Below are 18,315 nucleotides of genomic sequence, written 5' to 3'. Positions count from 1 at the left end.
ATAACAACATGGCAACATAAATCACCATCTTGCTGGAGGAGTAATGACTTCTACATGCTCACACATGTTTGAAATTACACATGTAATCTGTATGCACTGGACTTCAGCTCTCTATACCACCTACTGCTGTAACATGTTATGTCAAATGTCACAAGTAAAAGAAAATGTTATGTCAAATGAAAAATGCAAAAGATAAGAAAATATTATGATGAAGATTTTATCCTGTGGGTAATGGGGGCGGGACTAGATAAGCCTTGGCTTTTCCTGCATTTCAAAGATGTGTGATGATGATGATTTAACTGACATGCCCGAAATAAATAAATAAATAATAAATAAATATCAACCTCATCACCTGAAAGAATACTGGTGAAGTGGTGTTGGACGACATGTTGTCATAGCTTCTTGGTACATAACGGCTAACGTAGTTACAACAAAGTGATGCGCTAGAGAGCACTGTTCGTTTTAATGCAAAATACAATTTCACCACTAGATGGGAGTAATTCCTACACACTGTCCCTTTAAACATTCTCCCTCCAGACATCGTTCATCCTGCAGGGGGTGCTGCAGATTTCCGACCGCTCTCAGAACTCCCGATTGGGTTCGGCGTTGGCAGAGATACCCGACATGAACGGGAACGGTTTTAGGGAGCTCGTGTTGGGGGCACCGTTGGAGGATGACCACCAGGGGGCGGTCTACATATTTTATGGCCAAGACAAAACCATACAACAACAGTACAGACAGGTAACATATCCTGAACCAATCAGAGGCTATGAATAGGCTACGTCCCGTCCCTACCAGTATCGTATGGGACCCTATTTAAAAAAATATCTACAGTAGTCAACAAAGGGAGACAAATAATTGTTTTATCCTATTTTAATTGTACCATATATTACACATGATGTTTTTAAATTTAAATGATAATTTTTAATAACTTTTGAGTTATCAATTATATATATAATATATATATAATATGTATATATATATATATATATGTATATATTTATATTATATATATACATATATATGACATATATATATAACAGTTATATGACAAAATATAACTTTCTTGAGTTGCAAAATTATCATCGGCATCAAAGGATAATTTGTCTCCGTTGACTAACACCAAACACCAAAATGGGCGGGACTTAGCCTCTTAAAAGAAGGACTCTGAACATTAATACTCACTGAGTTAATTCTCTCTCTGTCCAGCGTCTCTCTGCAGCCGGGGTTTCTGCAGGTCTGCAGTATTTCGGACAAAGTCTTCATGGTGTTTTGGACGTCAATGCAGACGGTCTGGTCGACCTCGCTGTAGGAGCACTGGGAGCTGCAGTCATCGTCTGGTCAGACCATCACACACATTACATACGTTATAGACAGTATTATGATGGCTCTACCACTTTGGTCCATACTGAAATACGTCAACAACTATTGGATGGATTTCCATGGATGTTTGTGTAGACATTCCTGTTCCCCAGAGGATGAATCCTTCTTACATTACTTTACTCTTTACAATATTATTGGGGTCAATGATATGAAATTTGCTCCAGATTTGTAAAGTTCCTACATCAGGGGGGCAGCAACAATTTTGATATTAAGTGCTATTTTTAAATGTTCTTTAAACATTAAGGTTAATATTAAGTTCAATTATGACATCATATTAAAATTTAAATCTCCAACGTATCTTTAATTCCATCCAAGTAGTTTCTCCCATAGTCAGGACATTGTAATTATAAATGAGAGATCTATACAAGGAGGCAGCCATGAAAAAATCACAACTTATAATAATTAACCAACCAACCTTCCACCAATATTTTTCATCAGCTATAAACATAACAAATTGTTCAAAGAAGGCAATGAGTAGGCTACCTACTAGCCAATCAGAGGCAGAGTAGGGCGGGTCTTTGTGGAATCCGGGTGGGGAAAAATCTATCAAACTACTGTACTCTACTTCTAATAAAAGGCTGCATAACTACCAATGGCTGTAATAGAAGTCATTTTACATACCGATTTCCCGATTGTATTTTGCACACTATTGCTATGTGACATCAGTGAAACTGGTCTGCCTTTGGTTGCCTTAGCCTGCCCTCGAGGATACATTACAATAACAGTTTGTGGTTTCGGAGACATGAAGACTTGGGGCCCTAGTTTCGTAGACCAGGCGCAGTCAGCTTTCAGCGCACCTGCGCCACGCCGAAGGGGTGTGTCCGCCTGGACTTTGCAAGTTTCGTGCACCGCGCAGGCTCGCGCAGGCACACCTCCCGTCTCGCCCACCCGCGCAAGTGGGAAAGAGGGAGGAGAAGAAGGCGTGAGTGGGAGACGAGGAGGAGACGAGGCGTGGACTGGGATTAATACAGCCGATTCAGATCTTCACCAATCAAATGAGCTCCTCTCCTCACCTTTAATGCGTTAGGGGAGGTTCAGTGCAAGTTCCGTCACTTGACAACCCGATGACAGAAGCAGCGCCGCCGCTCCCACCACGCTCATCACGCGCTGTGCGTGCGTATCATAATAATAACAATGCCGATATTATAAAAAACAGGAGAGAGAGAGGGAGATGTTTTGGTCCGAGAGGCTGAGTTTCCGTTACGCGTGCCATCCGCCTTTGATCTGACGTCAGATGTGACGGGACAATCTATATAGAGTGCCGAAGCGGAAGCAGGAAGTAACGGCGCCATGGGTCCTTTCGGAGCGAAAAAAATGAATGGTGTTCAATGGACGGAAAATAATTATTATCTGATCCCCCGGTCGTTATGCCTTGGATTACACAAATGTTGTTTATAGGCTTAAATTATAATTTTCCATGTCAAGAGTTTGACCGTTTATTGTGCAATTCTTCAGTTAAAATTCATTGAGAAAACACAATGATAAAGACTACATGTTGTGTCGCGTATGTGACGTCACGTCATCGCCCTTTTCCCTCCCCATCGGCGAAGTTGAGGCTCTCCACATGACCCGACTTATAGTGGTTCTCCCCCCTTTCGATACTTTTATTCTGCCCTTGGAAAAAAGCGGTGAAGTGGAGCAGAGAAACAGCCATCTCGGCGGACTTCGGACTCGGCGGGTGGTGACGTATATCATTCGCGACGAGAACAGCGAGGAGCTGTAGTTCACAAAGCGGCTCACACAAAACCTAACTTTATCAAAACTCTTCGCGCTTAATTGTCGTCTTCTTTGCGTGAAAAATTTTCTTTAAATATCACAAAGAACATATGTGAAATCCATGGCACAATTCAAACGGGACCAGAAAATAATTTGTATCTACCCATTGAATCGCATTGATATTTTTTTGCTTTTGAGGACCCATGTCCCGGAAATGGAGGGGCGGGACTTCACCACTCTATAGATATAAATTAACGTGTTGATTCAATCAGTTGCATTAAATAGTGTTTGTTGTGATTATTTATTGCATTTAAATGTGCCTGGAACTGTGGAAACCTGCCTGTGAGGTCTCGGTGACGTGTACGCACTGCGCGCCGTCAGCCAAACTTCCACTCCGCCAGCTGTGATTCGCCTTGAATGAATGGACTTTATTTGCGCCTTGCGCCGAAAGTAGACCAGGTTGGAGCTGGCGGGCTTTCAGCGCAGTCTCGGCAAGGCTTTTTGCCACGAAACTTCCTACGCCAAGCTGAATCTGTGACGCCTCCCCCTGCTGCGCCGCCACACCCATCTTGGCGCAGGCGATCCACCAAACTGCCAAACTGACCGTGCGCAAGGCTGTGCGGGTCGAAACTTGCATTGCGCCGGCTCCGCCATCCTGCGCCGCTGCACCACGAAACTAGGGCCCTTGAAGTGAGCACTCCCGGACAACGGTGGAGGGTAACTACGGTCTCCTATAAATTACGTTCCCATACAAACTGGGTTGAGAATTATGCTTCAAGGGAAACGTATTTGCATGGATTATATTTAGTCACAAATTAGTTTCAAACCAATACTTCGTTCGCACTCAAACATGATGTTTTTTTACTAAACCTGACCAAGTCAGCTCTGGAAAACGTTTCCATGGAATCAAAATTGAGAATGCAATACAGTTGTATGGGAAAGTAATTTTGGAGGAGACGGGGTTGCTATGGTATCAACAACATGTGTTAATCTAACAAAGTCATGCCTTAAAAATGTAATTGTGTACCTCAAAGGGGGCGTTTTTTGGCCCTAAATGGAAACTGATCCCCCACAATGAAAGCAATACAAGTGAACGAACACAAACAAACATCCTGATGACGCTTTCGACCTCCCTACAGGTCTCGTGGCGTTGTGCGGATACAAGCCAAGCTGGCTTTTGAACCTGAGATGGTCAACATCTTTAACAAAGACTGTCGGCGAGGGGGGAAGGAGGTCACCTGCATGTCTGTTACCGTCTGTCTCAGTCTGGACTCCAGGACAAAGACCAAGACGAAGACCAGAACGGATGTTGGTAGGTGGAGGCACACACTAACACAAACATGCTCACACCGGGATAACCAGACCCGGGACCAGGGGTGGATTGGCCATAGGGAGTACCGGGAGTTTTCCCGGTGGGCCGGTCAATAATGGGCCGGCCATAGTCCCACCCATTTTCCAGCCCCCCTTCCCCCCCTCGTCCAATCACCTTTAATGATGAGCAATCATTATGAGAGAGAAGAGAAACACACAAGAAAAACAAAGCGAAAATGGAGAAAAAACGAGAAGGTGGTGCAGAAAAACTGAGTGACTACTGATACTACTGATGCCGCTAAGAGCAGAAACATATTAAACATGTTTGTTGCAGCCTGGGCCGGCGGCGGCGTGGCCTCCGGCTCCGAGGCTTCAGCTGCGGCGGGTCCCTCTAGGCAGGTGTCATAGGCGGACAATGAAAGTGAGGCTCCCGCTGCCATGGTGGTACAGGAGGAGGAGGTTGGTGGTGGTGATAGCAGGTGTGTGTGCTAGATAACATGTTGTGGATAAACACTCATTCACTAAATGTTCAGAACCATTGTCTATGAACTTTACTTGACATAATAGATCTCTGCATAGTGTGTGGTGTGTTATAACTAAAGATAGTTATCTAAAGTGTTGGAAAATAATACACTATCCTGATTATTTAATAGTTGCTTTTATTAACCACTATTTTATATTTTCATCAAAGCATGCCACACATTTGCAGAGCTACAAGTTTAAAACTCACATGTTGCAATGTGGTGTGGTTTGACCACCTTGCTATCAGCCTGCCAATGCCATGATCAGTTCCACCACATATGAGTGAGTTAAATAAACAACACTCTTGAATCTTAAATCCTTTCTCCAGTATCCTTCTTTAGAGCAAATGAGCAACATACTGTGTAGTCATCATTTATTTTATTCAAGGCTCCAGAATATAAAGGGATATTATTCACTATAGTAGTGTTATTAAGGGCTTGTGTGATTATATGTACAGTACATCAACGGGCCGAGTTGGCACAGTATCTGCGCGTGGATTGTGGTGGGCCAGTCTGGACCAAAAAGTCCAGGGCCGAATTGTTGTCCCAGTCCAGGCCTGCCCGGGACAGGTGCAGTACCTTAGATATATGGAGGTGATATCCAATGACAGCCTCCTCTCTCACTGAACCGGGTGATTGTTAGGTCGTTACCACAGCTTCGTTACCACGGCGTCGTTACCACGGCGTCGTTACCACAGCGTTGTTACCACGGCGTCGTTACCACAGCGTTGTTACCACAGCGTTGTTACCACGGCATTGCTACCATGCTACCACGCTATCAATGTCATTTGTTACTAAGATTATTTTAACACTTAACTATTCAATTGACCTTGAATTACAAAGGCTTACTTTGTTAACAGCGACACCAGAAGCCAGATGGATCCAGATCCAGTAAGGTTGCTTCTCTGCCGCTTGTGTTCATCAGATCCACCCGTCGCTCCCCAACAGTCCAAGTATGGTGACTTCTGTTCACGGGTTGCAAAATGCCGAATTAAAGGCTCTAAAACCATAGTCCACAGACCAATGTGTGACATCACGATGACTACACCCACTTGTTACAGTCTGTGATTGAAATGCATATTCTCCATGTGCTGTCTACATGTCCAAAGGATACTGCCTTTATATGAAAATACATGCATTTGGAATAAGGCCTAATTCAGAATATCCAAATGGAAAATTATGTTTACATGACTATATCAAACTCAGAATGTTGTCATATTCGCAATAATAGTGGAATATGAGTAAATGTAGTCAACGCGGTGAGTTCATCTAGGTTGATGCCACATGATGTTTTATTTAGTAGAGTAATGGAAGAATTAGTCACTATCTCTCCTTTGTAACCCTCATGGCTCCACCTGTCTGTTTATTGTCCTGGTGCTTCCCTGTCATCGTCATAATGGACACCGTCTTTGTTTCCAGGTGATGGTGGTTAACAGAGACCTTAACGCTAATGTAGCACAGATTAAAACATCACTAAAGAAGAGTCAACGACGCTGAACTCAGATGGAACCTCAAAGTTCACAGTGACAATACTTCATCTGTGCTTACTGAATTAGTATCATATTGGACAGCGCTCACCCAACAGCCTCTCCTAATGTTAATGTGCCTTTGAGCAAAGCGTTTAACTCCCAGCTGCTCAGTAGCAGCTTTCGGTTGGAGCCCATAGCTTCCTAAATGAGTGGAGATGATTGTTAAAGCTGGAAACGTTTCATCCTACAGGTAACATAGCAGCTGTCCGGTCATCAAGCTGTGCGGGTGTTTGAATCAGGCTCACCCCACGTTACGTTCTTCACCCGTCTGTATGTGGAAAGTCTTGTCGCCCTCTTTTCCTCGCAGCAGCTCCCCACAGTGCTTTGTGTTATCGTGTCTCTGTGTAATTGGCTGCAGATGTGTGGGCCGGCTGCATGGAAAGCTTGCTTCAACATGCTAACGGCAGCCAGACGCCGGTGAACCGTGTCACTCTTCCTCCCTCCATCACCTCATACCTTCATACCGTCCTCTCTCCTTTCTGTCTCGTCATCGTCCCGATCATCTGGACTGGGTTAGACACGGATGGAGGTGTGTGCTTGGACACACGGCAACACGCCACACGGTATCAGACGCACACGCTTCAGTGGACAGATAAGAGGACAGGAGCCACGGCTGACGGAATGGGAACCTCCAGTTTATTGATTTCAGTGCAGACGTGGCGTTTCTGACATGAGCTGTGCTGGATGGGAGCAGCTTACCTCAGCTCTCTCTGCACTCATAAATCAAAACACAACTTTGGTTGTTAAACAGATGAGAAGGAGCTCTGCAGCTACACTCAGCGACTGCATCCAACTCATAAAAAGAAGCAGGAAATGCATCCCTTTACACCATAGTCTGGGTCAATACTCATTTCTGACTGCAGGGTCTCCAGTAAATAAGGGTTAATAGGCCAGAACCGTCCATTCATTCCTGATAACCTTGAAGGGCATTGTCCCACTTCCCAGCTCCAAACATTCGGTTCCCAAAACATTCTGGGAACATTTTCTTTTGGTTGTGGGAATGTTTATTGAATGTTCCTAATGTTCCCTAGATGTTAAAACAGCAGGTTTTCCTAACATGAAAGAAATATAGTTTTTTACTTTCCCAGAATGTTCTGGGAAGGTGAGTGGAATTTTCCAAGAAAGTTACTTGAATGTTTCCTCATAAATGTCTGTAGACTTAGAAGCAGTATTATTATTACATTTCCAGGGAAGGTTGGGTCAAAACGTAACTGCAATCAATGGAAACTGATTAATTTTTCATTTTGCCAACTTTTCAGAAGTTATGAGCACACCAACTGACATCACTTTCTTTCATATAACTTGAAGGACCTGTAAAGTCTGTGCTTGAAGTGTTTGCAATCTCATGATTGCTGTGCCTCCTTTAAACCTCCTTCCTCCTCTTCCTCCTCCCCCCAGATGTTTGGTACAGTCTGGTGCTGGATGAGCGACGTTTTCCTCCCCGAGCTGTTCTGGACGAATCAGGCCGCCAGCAGCCCAGGAGTCTGCTTCTGCAGCTTGGAGGTCAGAGCTGCCAACGCCTCAGCTTCTCCATCCAGGTCAGAATGTCACCCCATCGCATAACACACACACACACAACTCCTAAAAGTCAAGTGTTAATCCCTAAACACACCAATGTCACTCACACTGTTTATTGGAACAGGAGACCACTGATTCCGGGCGTCCCATTGCCGTTGTACTGGAGACAGGGTTGAAGAGTCCAGACGAGGGGCCGGTGTTGGACCCCGACTGGCCGAGCGTGATGAGGGCCGAGGTGAGAGTTTGGCTTGTGCTCCAGAGGGACACAACACAGTTTTGCTAGACTACGTCATTAACCATTTAGGAGTTGCAATATCCATCTGTCTTCCCATCAACCACTAAAGTCCGGGGGTGTATTCCAGACAGCAGGCTCAACAAACTCTGAACCTAAACCTGAACTCTGAGCCAAACAACTCTGAAATGGGCAACTCTGAGTTTTCGCTTCCAGAGCAGCTGTTCTGAATTAGTTCAATCAATTTAAAAAAATCTAAAGCGCTCTGCAAATAATCTGGTCGGGGATTATGTCTGTGATATGAAATGTTGAAAATGTAAGTTGGAGAATTTTGTTTAGATATGTGATCGGTAGGAAAAATGCACATTTTTTGAAATCCTGCCCAACGTAAAGCTGCTAGGATTCCGGAAAAAGGCGGAGACATGTAGGATAAACTGAAGGGGTTTGTCAAAGAAAACCTGCCAGAGAAGGTTAGGTTCACAGTGTCTAAAGGTTGAGTTCACTCTCTTTCTGGAACGGAAAACTCAGAGAGTATCTCTCTTCTCAGGGTTAAAGGAGAAATCCGGTCATTTTTGACCCCATTGTCGTTGTCCTCAGGGTCATCCCGACTTATTAGAAGCAAAAAACCCGACAAAAATTGACGTTGCCTAGCCCGAGATCTGTACCTGCCTGGCAGCCTTCCAGACTCGCTCCAATGCTAACCCATTGGGGCACGTTATATCTGCTTTCCTGGGCCTCAGAAAACAATTCCAAGACCTATGCAACACAGGTTGGCTCCGTACGAGACACCACGGCGCTCGTTCAGCTCAAATAGTGTTGCAAAACGACATAAATGTGTGTGTTTTAGCATGAAGTTACTCACCTCAAATCATCCCGTAGACCATGGGTGTCAAACTGATCCAGTAAAGGGCCGTGTGGCTGCAGGTTTTCATTCCAACCAAGCAAGAACACACCTGATCCAACCAATCAAGGTGTGAAGGCCAATCAGGTAGGTGAATAAGTCGAGTCAGGTGTGTTCTTGCTTGGTTGGAATGAAAACCTGCAGCCACACGGCCCTTTACTGGATCAGTTTGACACCCCTGCCGTAGACATTAGCAGTAGATAGCCGAGCGCCTGTCGTCCCTCCCAGTCACCGCAGAAACAAAAACGTTTTCCTCGTAGATTTTGTATCCATAAAGAAACGATCGAGCTGCGCAGTCGTCCTGTCCGTAATAAATCCATGAAGCTGTTATGTCCATATGTATGACTATGTTACAACATAGCAACGACTGCTTACAGCTAAACAGTAGCTTGGAGCCAAAACAATGCAAGTCTCGCGCAAGTTCCCATCTCCCGATGTCCTCACTCTGGAGCTGTTTTCAAGCCAATACAGTGACAAACTTCTTTCCATCGAGCAGTGCCGTCATGTCCATATGACAGTGTAACTAGCGCTAGCCTACATAGTAAGATTGCTTAGCCTGTGTGACAGTTGAACCTGCTACAAAGACAACAAACCTCGCACAGTCTCAGTAGGCTAGTTGTGTTGACAGCACGAGTGGGAGTCGCGTGTCGCGTGTGCAGACTGCAGTCTCTCATCAACAGAGTGAGATCAAAGTGACCCTCGCGCGACTGTCCAAGATTTTTCACTGTACTGGCTTGAAAACAGCTCCAGAGTGAGGACGGCAGACGGGAACTTGCGCGAGACTTGCATTGTTTTGGCTCCAGGCTACTGTTTAGCTGTAAGCAGTCGTTGCTATGTTGTAACATAGTCATACATATGGACATGACAGCTTCCTGGATTTATTACGGACAGGACGACTGCACAGCTCAGTCGTTTCTTTATGGATACAAAATCAAAACTACGAGGAAAACGTTTTCGTTTCTGCGGTGACTGGGAGAGACGACAGGCGCTCGGCTATCTACTGCTAATGTCTACGGGGTGATTTGAGGTGAGTAACTTCATGCTAAAACACACACATTTATGTCGTTTTGCAACACTATTTGAGCTAAACGAGTGCCGTGGTGTCTCGTACGGACCCAACCTGTGTTGCATAGGTCTTGGAATTGTTTTCTGAGGCCCAGGAAAGCAGATATAACGTGCCCCAATGGGTTAGCATTGGAGCGAATCTGGAAGGCTGCCAGGCAGGTACAGATCTCGGGCTAGGCAACGTCAATTTTTGTCGGGTTTTTTGCTTCTAATAAGTCGGGATGACCCTGAGGACAACGGAAATGGGGTCAAAAATGACCGGATTTCTCCTTTAACAAACTCAGAGTTTAAGCAAAACCTGCTCTCTGGAACACACCCCAGGTAGAGATACATGTATATCAACAACCATGGGAGGGATTGCGATGACATGACATTCATCACGTATTTCAAATTTTATCAGCCTCTTGAATGCTCGTTATCAGTTGTTATCACTACCGTTCTAGTGCTTCTAGACAGGACAAACTGCTCCTACTTAACGTTGAGAAACAAAACAAAACTACTTCATCAGGTTCAGGAAAATGATGTGGTTTGGGTTAAAATAAGTACATTTGTTACATAACTCATAGCTAACCAGGCGTATGTAACACATTTACAATACAATAAGTCAATGTTAAATTTGGTTTTAACAGGACATGAACACCCATCTCCTGGGTGAAAGTTCTGTGTTTGTTTGACCCATGCACCTCCCCTCCACCCCACCCTACATGGACTTTCTCACTCTATAGTGTGTTTGTTGCCCTGACTGTAACAATAATAATGGCTTAACATTGGAGTTAGTTAAAAGCGTGTTGCTCCTACAAACACTTAAGGGCGCCACAGTGAGTATGCTTCACCAAGGGCCCCTGACCAACGCTTATTATTTGACCAGTTTACATTGATGGGTTGAAATATGCACATATACACAATGCCAAACATATAAATAAGGGTTATGGTAAATTATGTGTATTTATCTATTTTAAGACTGTGCTTGGGTCCCTTTGGGTCCAGATTCAGTCACATTTGACTCGTATTCTAACGTTGTAATAGTTGTAGTTTTAGCACTTTAGCATGTTGTTACCACTTTTTATTTGTCCTAGTGATGGGTCATGACAGTGTAATATAACTCTAAAATAAACCCATCCATGTCATTATTAGACACTTAGAACACAGGACCTTCACACAGGAGGCCGCTCTTTGTGTCCCGTGTGATACCAAAAGTTAACGTTGACTTAGAAACGGTTGTTGACACATCCAAAAGTGGCACTAGGGTACGTAGAGTGCTATAGTTTGTCCACTAACCAAGCTTCGGTATTTGACAAGTTAGGTGTGATAACCTGCCGATGCACCAACGCACCTTTTAGCGTCCGTATCTGATGCATCGGGCATTTAAAGTCGGCAACATTTTTTTTATCATATTCACTGAAGCCGACACTATGCTCCGATAGAACAACATAAATCATCCGGTTTTAGAAAAAAAAAGCGTGCCTCTACGTGCACGTAGATCCTGTTTGTTTTGCAAAGATCGACAGCACCCGGATCATCCTGTCCAATCAGCACGCAGGGCTGTGTTCGTGCACACAGAGCCCCTCTTCCCTCGGGTCGTACCACTATCACAGGGGGAGGCAGAGGGAAGTAGCAACAAGCTTCCAATTCCTCATTAAAAACCTAAACGAGGAAGTCCAAAACAACCAAGGAAAAGAAAACACCGGTGGAAAAGAAGGAAAAAAAGAAAGATTGTGACGGTGCCCGTGATAAAACCAGTCAACATCGGACCCCCGTTTCAAAGGTGGCGTGATCTAAGGGATTTCAAATGGCACGAAGTCGAGGGGAAGGAGCTCGGTGGTCGTGGGGGAGGAGCGTGAGAGTTGTAAACATTCAAAATCTGACAGAGTGCCCTTGATCCGCCAGACTTGCCAACTGGGACTTTAAGCAATTCCAATGTAAACTCATCCACGTCATTATTAGATGTTCAGAGCACCAGAGTGAGAAAGTTCTTGCATGTTGCATGTTAAAGTGATTCTGCTGTCTCAACATGGAGAAATGAAATAATCCTTGTCTCTTGCCGTAGCTTCCCTTCTGGAACGGCTGTGAGCAGGAAGACACCTGCGTTCCCGACCTCATCCTTCACGCTCACACGGACCTCATGGATGTTAAGTGAGTGACACTTGGACTTCACACACAAGTATTATTATCATTTATTAAAGAACCAATGGTAATTCATATTCTGTGTTTCCCCTGAAGGCAGTTCTGTAGCTTGAGGGACCGGGCGGCCTGGTCACTCTGCAGCCACCAGGGGGCGCCGGAGGGCTCGGTGCGAGTGGTGGAGACCACGCGGAGGAGGATGGTGGTATTTGCTCAACTGGAGAATCGGGGAGAGAACGCCTACGGAGCCACCATCCACATCTCCACCTCCGCCAACCTCATCTTCTCCACCCTCATAGTCAAGGTGTTGCATCCAATCATAAATAACCCACATTTAGTATAAACATTCCTTCCTCTTGTTTATCTCACAGTAAAGCTACACCTGGAATTCAAACTACATTCATTTCAACAAAGGTTTACATTTTCTTCTAAATGTATGCAGTCTCGTAGCTCTTAATTGGTCTTGTAGGGAAAACTTTCAGGTAACTTGCAGAGTGTTTCTAACGCAGGTGAGTCATCAGTGCCAATGCTTGCTGATTCCAAACCTGTAAACCCAAAAAGTGTTAACAGCCAGATCACACATGGGTCCGAATGCTGTGTTCACACAAAATGCGTGTGGTTTGATTACATAGTTGATGTAAAGATGCAAATCCTGCTTCCTCGCATTTGCTGTGACGCAAAATCTGCTGTATTTTTGTCTCGATGACCTTATTTGGAGTGTTGATGGAGCAGCTACAATGTTAGCATAGCTTAGCACCCATCAATCCAAAATGGATTTAAACAAGAATTTTAAGAATTGTATGCTTGCCCAGACAGGATGATATTTCAGGAGTACAAAATGTACAAACCAGGAATAGGGGTTATTTCAGCCAAGATTTTTTACATGGAGGTAAGCCCCACCTCCTCTCTGGTGCACAAGTGAACTGAATAAACACAAATGATTCTGTAGTCCAGTTGTGGTTGTTGCCTAACCACAACTGTTCTGTCCTGTGAGTTTGTGATGCATAAATAAACCTATGTCGCAAGTTTATTTGGAAAAGACACTGAATACTTGTAACAAATCGAAAATGTACGTTCCTATGAACACATATTTATGTTATGAGACTATTTATGTAACAAGTGTAAAATTACATGTCGTCCCTGCAACCCCGTTTCTTAGAAAATGACGGTCCCATAAACTGCACCCTCAATAATGTTCCCAGGGAAATGTTTTGTTATCTGGACCGAACAGTCGCAGTTTGAAACGCGTCATTAACAAACAACACAAAACAAAAAACTGCACTAAAGTACTTGGTTCTAATAGGACAGTAACATCAGTCTCCTGGGTGAAAGTCCTGCTTCTTTGACCCGTCCACCACCCAGACCTCCTCCCTACATGGACTTCCACAGACTCGCTTGGAACTAATTTGTGACACCATGAAGAGGAAATTACAAAATTAATTTCCCTCGAAACATAATTCACAATACCATTTTGTTGTGTGGAAACATGATTTTTTGGAGAGCCGGCTGGTTCCTGATACGTAGAGTGTGCTAGTGAAGCCCAGGTCCACTAACCAAGTGTTATTTGATAAGTTGGCAGTGACTCATCAGGCCCCTCTCCTTCTACACAGGACCAATCAGATATCCAGATTGAGTGCTACTCAGTGGACAGATTGGCCAATCAGAGGAGCTGTAACATCAGCGCTCCCTTCATGAAGTCCTTGTCACAGGTAGGTGCTTCTCCTGTCACTTCTACTGATATTTATTCACTGCTGATCTATCTAATAATACACCTTTATGATTATTTATCACCATTCCAGTCCTGTTAAGTGTGCATGTGTTGGAGAATTCGGTGAGACAGTCTTAATTTAATCTGTTTGTTACATTCTACACCACATGAATTGTCCATTTTTTGTGTAGCTCAACACGACAGTCTGTCGAGACGACATTATGCTACAAAGTTAGGTTTAAACAACAAAGTTAGGTTTAGGAAAAACATTATGGTGCGTCCACCTCAAAATCTGATCCAATTTAACTTTCCACTGGATCATTTTCATGCTAAGTGACAATAACAAAATAATGTGTGTCCCTGTACGTGAAACCAGTAGATTGCATTCCTCGGTCACCACCTGCCATGAGACCGGCCTGGAACACCACATGCTTGTTGACAAAACTAGCTCTCTTCAAAGTCCATTTACTAGCTGTTCTGGAGCTTTTGATCATTTCTTTGGATTTTTCTTTGAGTACTAATGACACATTCAAAAACATTTAAAAGAATTTAGAAAAAGTCCATAGAAAAGTGTTCATGTTGTGAGAGAAATATTTAGCTCATTACACGAAGGACCTGAGTCAGGTAGTGTCGGAAAAACACAATTGAGTTGCATTATGGGAAATGTAGGATACAGTGGGTTTGACGAGTATTTCAGCCTCTGCAGCACAGATGTCCTTTTTAGGGAACTCTCCAGAGAGCTGATAATTAGGGTCAATTTATCAAACATAAAACACCCAGACTTCACAGATAATACAAATGTCAGTTTGCTATAATAATCACCACAGAGACAGTGAAACAGGTGTTATTCATACAGCTGCTATTTTAATGATAGTGATTAAACAGAGCAGGAATATGCTTCGGCTGACATCCATTCACTAAAATCCTTCATTAGCCTAACGACCATCCTGTAAACATGATCGCGGCCCCGCCCCTCACTGTCAGGTCCCCCGAGGGCCCCGCTGTACAGATGCCTGTCTGAATGAAGTCCAGTTTATTGGTCCAGCCTGCAGTGCACATTATTGCGGGCTTCCTCTTAACGAGGCTGTGGCTGCTGGATCAGGAGAGACGCAGCCGGAGGGAAACGAGCACAGCTTCGCTCTGAGACGATCAGAGACCACAAACACAAAATGTTTCACACGTGAAAACATTCACAATACTCTAAACACATTTTTAATCGTATCAGTTTTAAACATGTTGTCAACATGCAAAACTGAAACAAAACTACATCACGGTTTCATGGCATCATGAAAGATGAAATAAGACGTTGACTTTCGAGTTCAGCATGGCAGAGGTTACCAAACATGTCAGACCATGTTCCACTATGGAAAAACTGAGAGTGTGCAGAGTGAAGAAGTCCACATGGAGAGGAGGCCGGGATGGATGCTGGTCAAACAAACACAGGACATTCACCCAGGAGACAGCTGTTCATATTGGTTTGTTACGTTTTATGTCCTTAACTAATACTGCGTAACTAAAGTATTATTTTACCTAACAAATTTAGTCATTTTAATCCAAACCATGAGTTTTTCCTAAACCTAACCTAGAATTTTAGTTGCCTTAGTAAAATTAAAAAATAACCTATGTTGGAAGATTAATTCAAAGAGACATAATTCATGTAACAAGTGGAAGCTGACATGCCATCCCTGCAACTCTGTCTCCTACAAAAAGAATTCCTTTACAGTGAAACTGCTCTCAGGTAAGTTTCCAAAGAAACCTTTTTTCTGACCAACAGTTTTGAACAGTTTGAAATATTTGGTCAACAAACAAAACAAAAGGTACATATTTAGAGTCAGGAAACAATACAACTTGGTTAGGCTTAATGTGTCTATGAAATTCAAACAAAACAAAAACGCAGTATTCAGAGTGAGGAACAGGTAGGCAGGTGGTTTGGATGGATGTTGGGTCAAACAAACACAGGACTTTCACCCAGGAGACTGCTGCTTGTCTTGTGTGAGACAACCTTGACTAGTTTTACTTGTTATGTACATTACTAACTTCCTGGTGGCACAAACCCAAATCTTTTCCTAAATCTAACAATGTAGATTTCTTTCGCAAACTAAAAACTCAACAAACCTACAAAATAAAAGACACTCTATGGTTGTAATTAGTTGAAACTCTACATTTCCCATGAACATGTACATTGAAAAAAAATGAAAAAACAGAGATAACTGATGAACATCGGTATTTCAGAGAGTATTTACTGAATAACTCATCCTCAAAGACAGGAAGTCATACAAACACGGGACACACGGGAACTTCAAAATAAAACAGGAAACAAAGACAATGGCAATAAAAACCCAGCAGACACGCACAGTTAAAGACATAATAAATCAATAGGAATAATTATAACCAGCCATCCATCCATTATTGATCACCACTTATCCTGCTAACTTTCCAGCTTACCAATAGATGGCCTCCTGAGTCGACTCAGTTAGGAAGTAGAGCAGAACACAACACAACCATTTAATCTGCTGATCTTCTGATTCTTCCTGTCCAGGTGTCTTTCCATCTGGAGTTTGAGTTCAGCCGTTCTGTCTTTTTGGATCACGTCCGGGTTGTCATGGCGACCAGCAGGTGAAACAGCTGACAGCATTTCAGTGTTTGTTTGGAATTTTGAAGTTTATTAAAAGCAATTATTATGAAATGTATGTGATGTATTCCCTTTTAAAACGAACTGAGATAAGAGAATTACACAAAGACTTGACATTTCTGGATATTATTTATACCCACTATATGTTTTGCTTATTATTTTTTACATGGGTGTACATTTTAACATAATGAGCTGCCTATATTATTTAACAAGCACTTCAAATACTTTCTAATTATAATATAATAATTTTTATTTGCAGTGTTGACTCAATTTATCCATAACATTATTTTTCATTAAGCATGAATAAAACACAGGATATGTGTTTATAATAAATATATCATTAAGACCAAAATTGAATTACTGTGTCACAAGAGTGTCACAAGAAAACACAAAAACCAAATACACGACTTAAGAGGCAGCCCAAAAGGTTTATTCCGTAAAAACAGGTAGGGGTAAAAAAAAAAATAAAACAGGAAGGCAGGCAGACAAGGCAGACAAATCCGAGAAGGGGCAGGTGAAAAGCTTGAGACCAGGTAGCAGGCAGGACAGAACAGGCTGGAAACTGCTGGGAAACTAGGCATCACAACAACCTCAGAGAGCTGGTGAATCTGGGCTGGAGTACAGAGAGTGGCTAATGTGGAGCTCAGGTGTGGAAATGGTCAGGGAAGCTCAGCTGAGGGGAACGAGCTGGTTGCTGGGCTGATGGAGTTTCCGTTACGCGTGCCATCCGCCTTTGATCTGACGTCAGATGTGACGGGACAATCTATATAGATATACATTCACGTTTTGATTCAGTTAGTTGCATTAAATAGTGTTTGTTGTGATTATTTATTGCATTTAAATGTGCCTGGAACTGTGGAAACCTGCCTGTGAGGTCTCGGTGACGTGTACGCACTGCGCGCAGGTCAGCCAAACTTCCACTCCGCCAGCTGTGATTCGCCTTGAATGAATGGACTTTATTTGCGCCTTGCGCCTTACGCCAAGAGTAGACCAGTGGAGCTGGCGGGCTTTCAGCGAAGTCTCGGCGAGGCTTTTTGCCACGAAACTTCCGCTACGCCAAGCTGAATCTGTGACGCCTCCCCCTGCTGCGCCGCCACACCCTTCTTGGCGCAGGCGATCCACCAAACTGCCAAACTGACCGTGCGCAAGGCTGCGCGGGTCGAAACTTGCATTATGCCAGCCCCGCCACCCTGCGCCGCCCTGCACTGCGCCACGAAACTAGGGCCTAGTTTTAATCACAGTGTTAATCACACTGTGGAGATACACATCTGTTCTCACAGCTACATTTAGGGGACTCAGGTCCAACTGGGGACACACAACCGGTCCCCACAAGGTAAATCATCAATACAATGTCCTTACAAGTCTGTGTGTGTGTTGATCAGTGACGGAGAGGAGGGTTACCCAGACGACAACAGGAAAGATATCTTCCTCCCTCTGAAGTACCAAACTGATCTCCTCTTCACCAGGTGACTGACATCATTGTATTGCCCCCCCTGTGTTTTTGTGTGTGTGTGTGTGGGGGGGGGGGGGGGGGGGGGGGGGGGGCTTTAGGGGGGGACGGCAGGTTACATAGATTTGGTGCTAAATTTTAAAAAATGTTTATCACTCGAGAATTTATAGAAAAAAAGATGAAATGACCCCCAAAGTACCACATGAAGACACTTTGATGAACAGGCTG

The 18,315-nt window shown here is 43.7% G+C and overlaps 1 protein-coding gene across 2 annotated transcripts in view; it reads left to right on the top strand.

Annotated features, from left to right (window-relative positions):
• itga11b (integrin, alpha 11b) overlaps window positions 1–18,315 on the top strand; it is a 50,500-nt gene that overhangs the window by 25,811 nt on the left and 6,374 nt on the right. For both annotated transcript variants that reach the window (XM_084018383.1, XM_084018384.1), the window contains 10 exons: window positions 538–741; window positions 1,210–1,340; window positions 4,239–4,411; window positions 7,859–7,998; window positions 8,103–8,213; window positions 12,224–12,309; window positions 12,397–12,601; window positions 13,908–14,006; window positions 16,545–16,621; window positions 18,020–18,103. In XM_084018383.1, the coding sequence (XP_083874509.1) occupies window positions 538–741; window positions 1,210–1,340; window positions 4,239–4,411; window positions 7,859–7,998; window positions 8,103–8,213; window positions 12,224–12,309; window positions 12,397–12,601; window positions 13,908–14,006; window positions 16,545–16,621; window positions 18,020–18,103 (1,310 nt within the window). The remainder of the gene's footprint in view (window positions 1–537; window positions 742–1,209; window positions 1,341–4,238; window positions 4,412–7,858; window positions 7,999–8,102; window positions 8,214–12,223; window positions 12,310–12,396; window positions 12,602–13,907; window positions 14,007–16,544; window positions 16,622–18,019; window positions 18,104–18,315) is intronic.

The sequence above is a fragment of the Eutrigla gurnardus genome, assembly GCF_963514095.1.
Source record: "Eutrigla gurnardus genome assembly, chromosome: 9".
NCBI classification, from domain to species: Eukaryota; Metazoa; Chordata; class Actinopteri; order Perciformes; family Triglidae; genus Eutrigla; species Eutrigla gurnardus.
The sequence above is the reverse complement of the archived record's forward strand: the minus strand, read 5'-3'. Positions and strand labels throughout refer to the sequence as shown.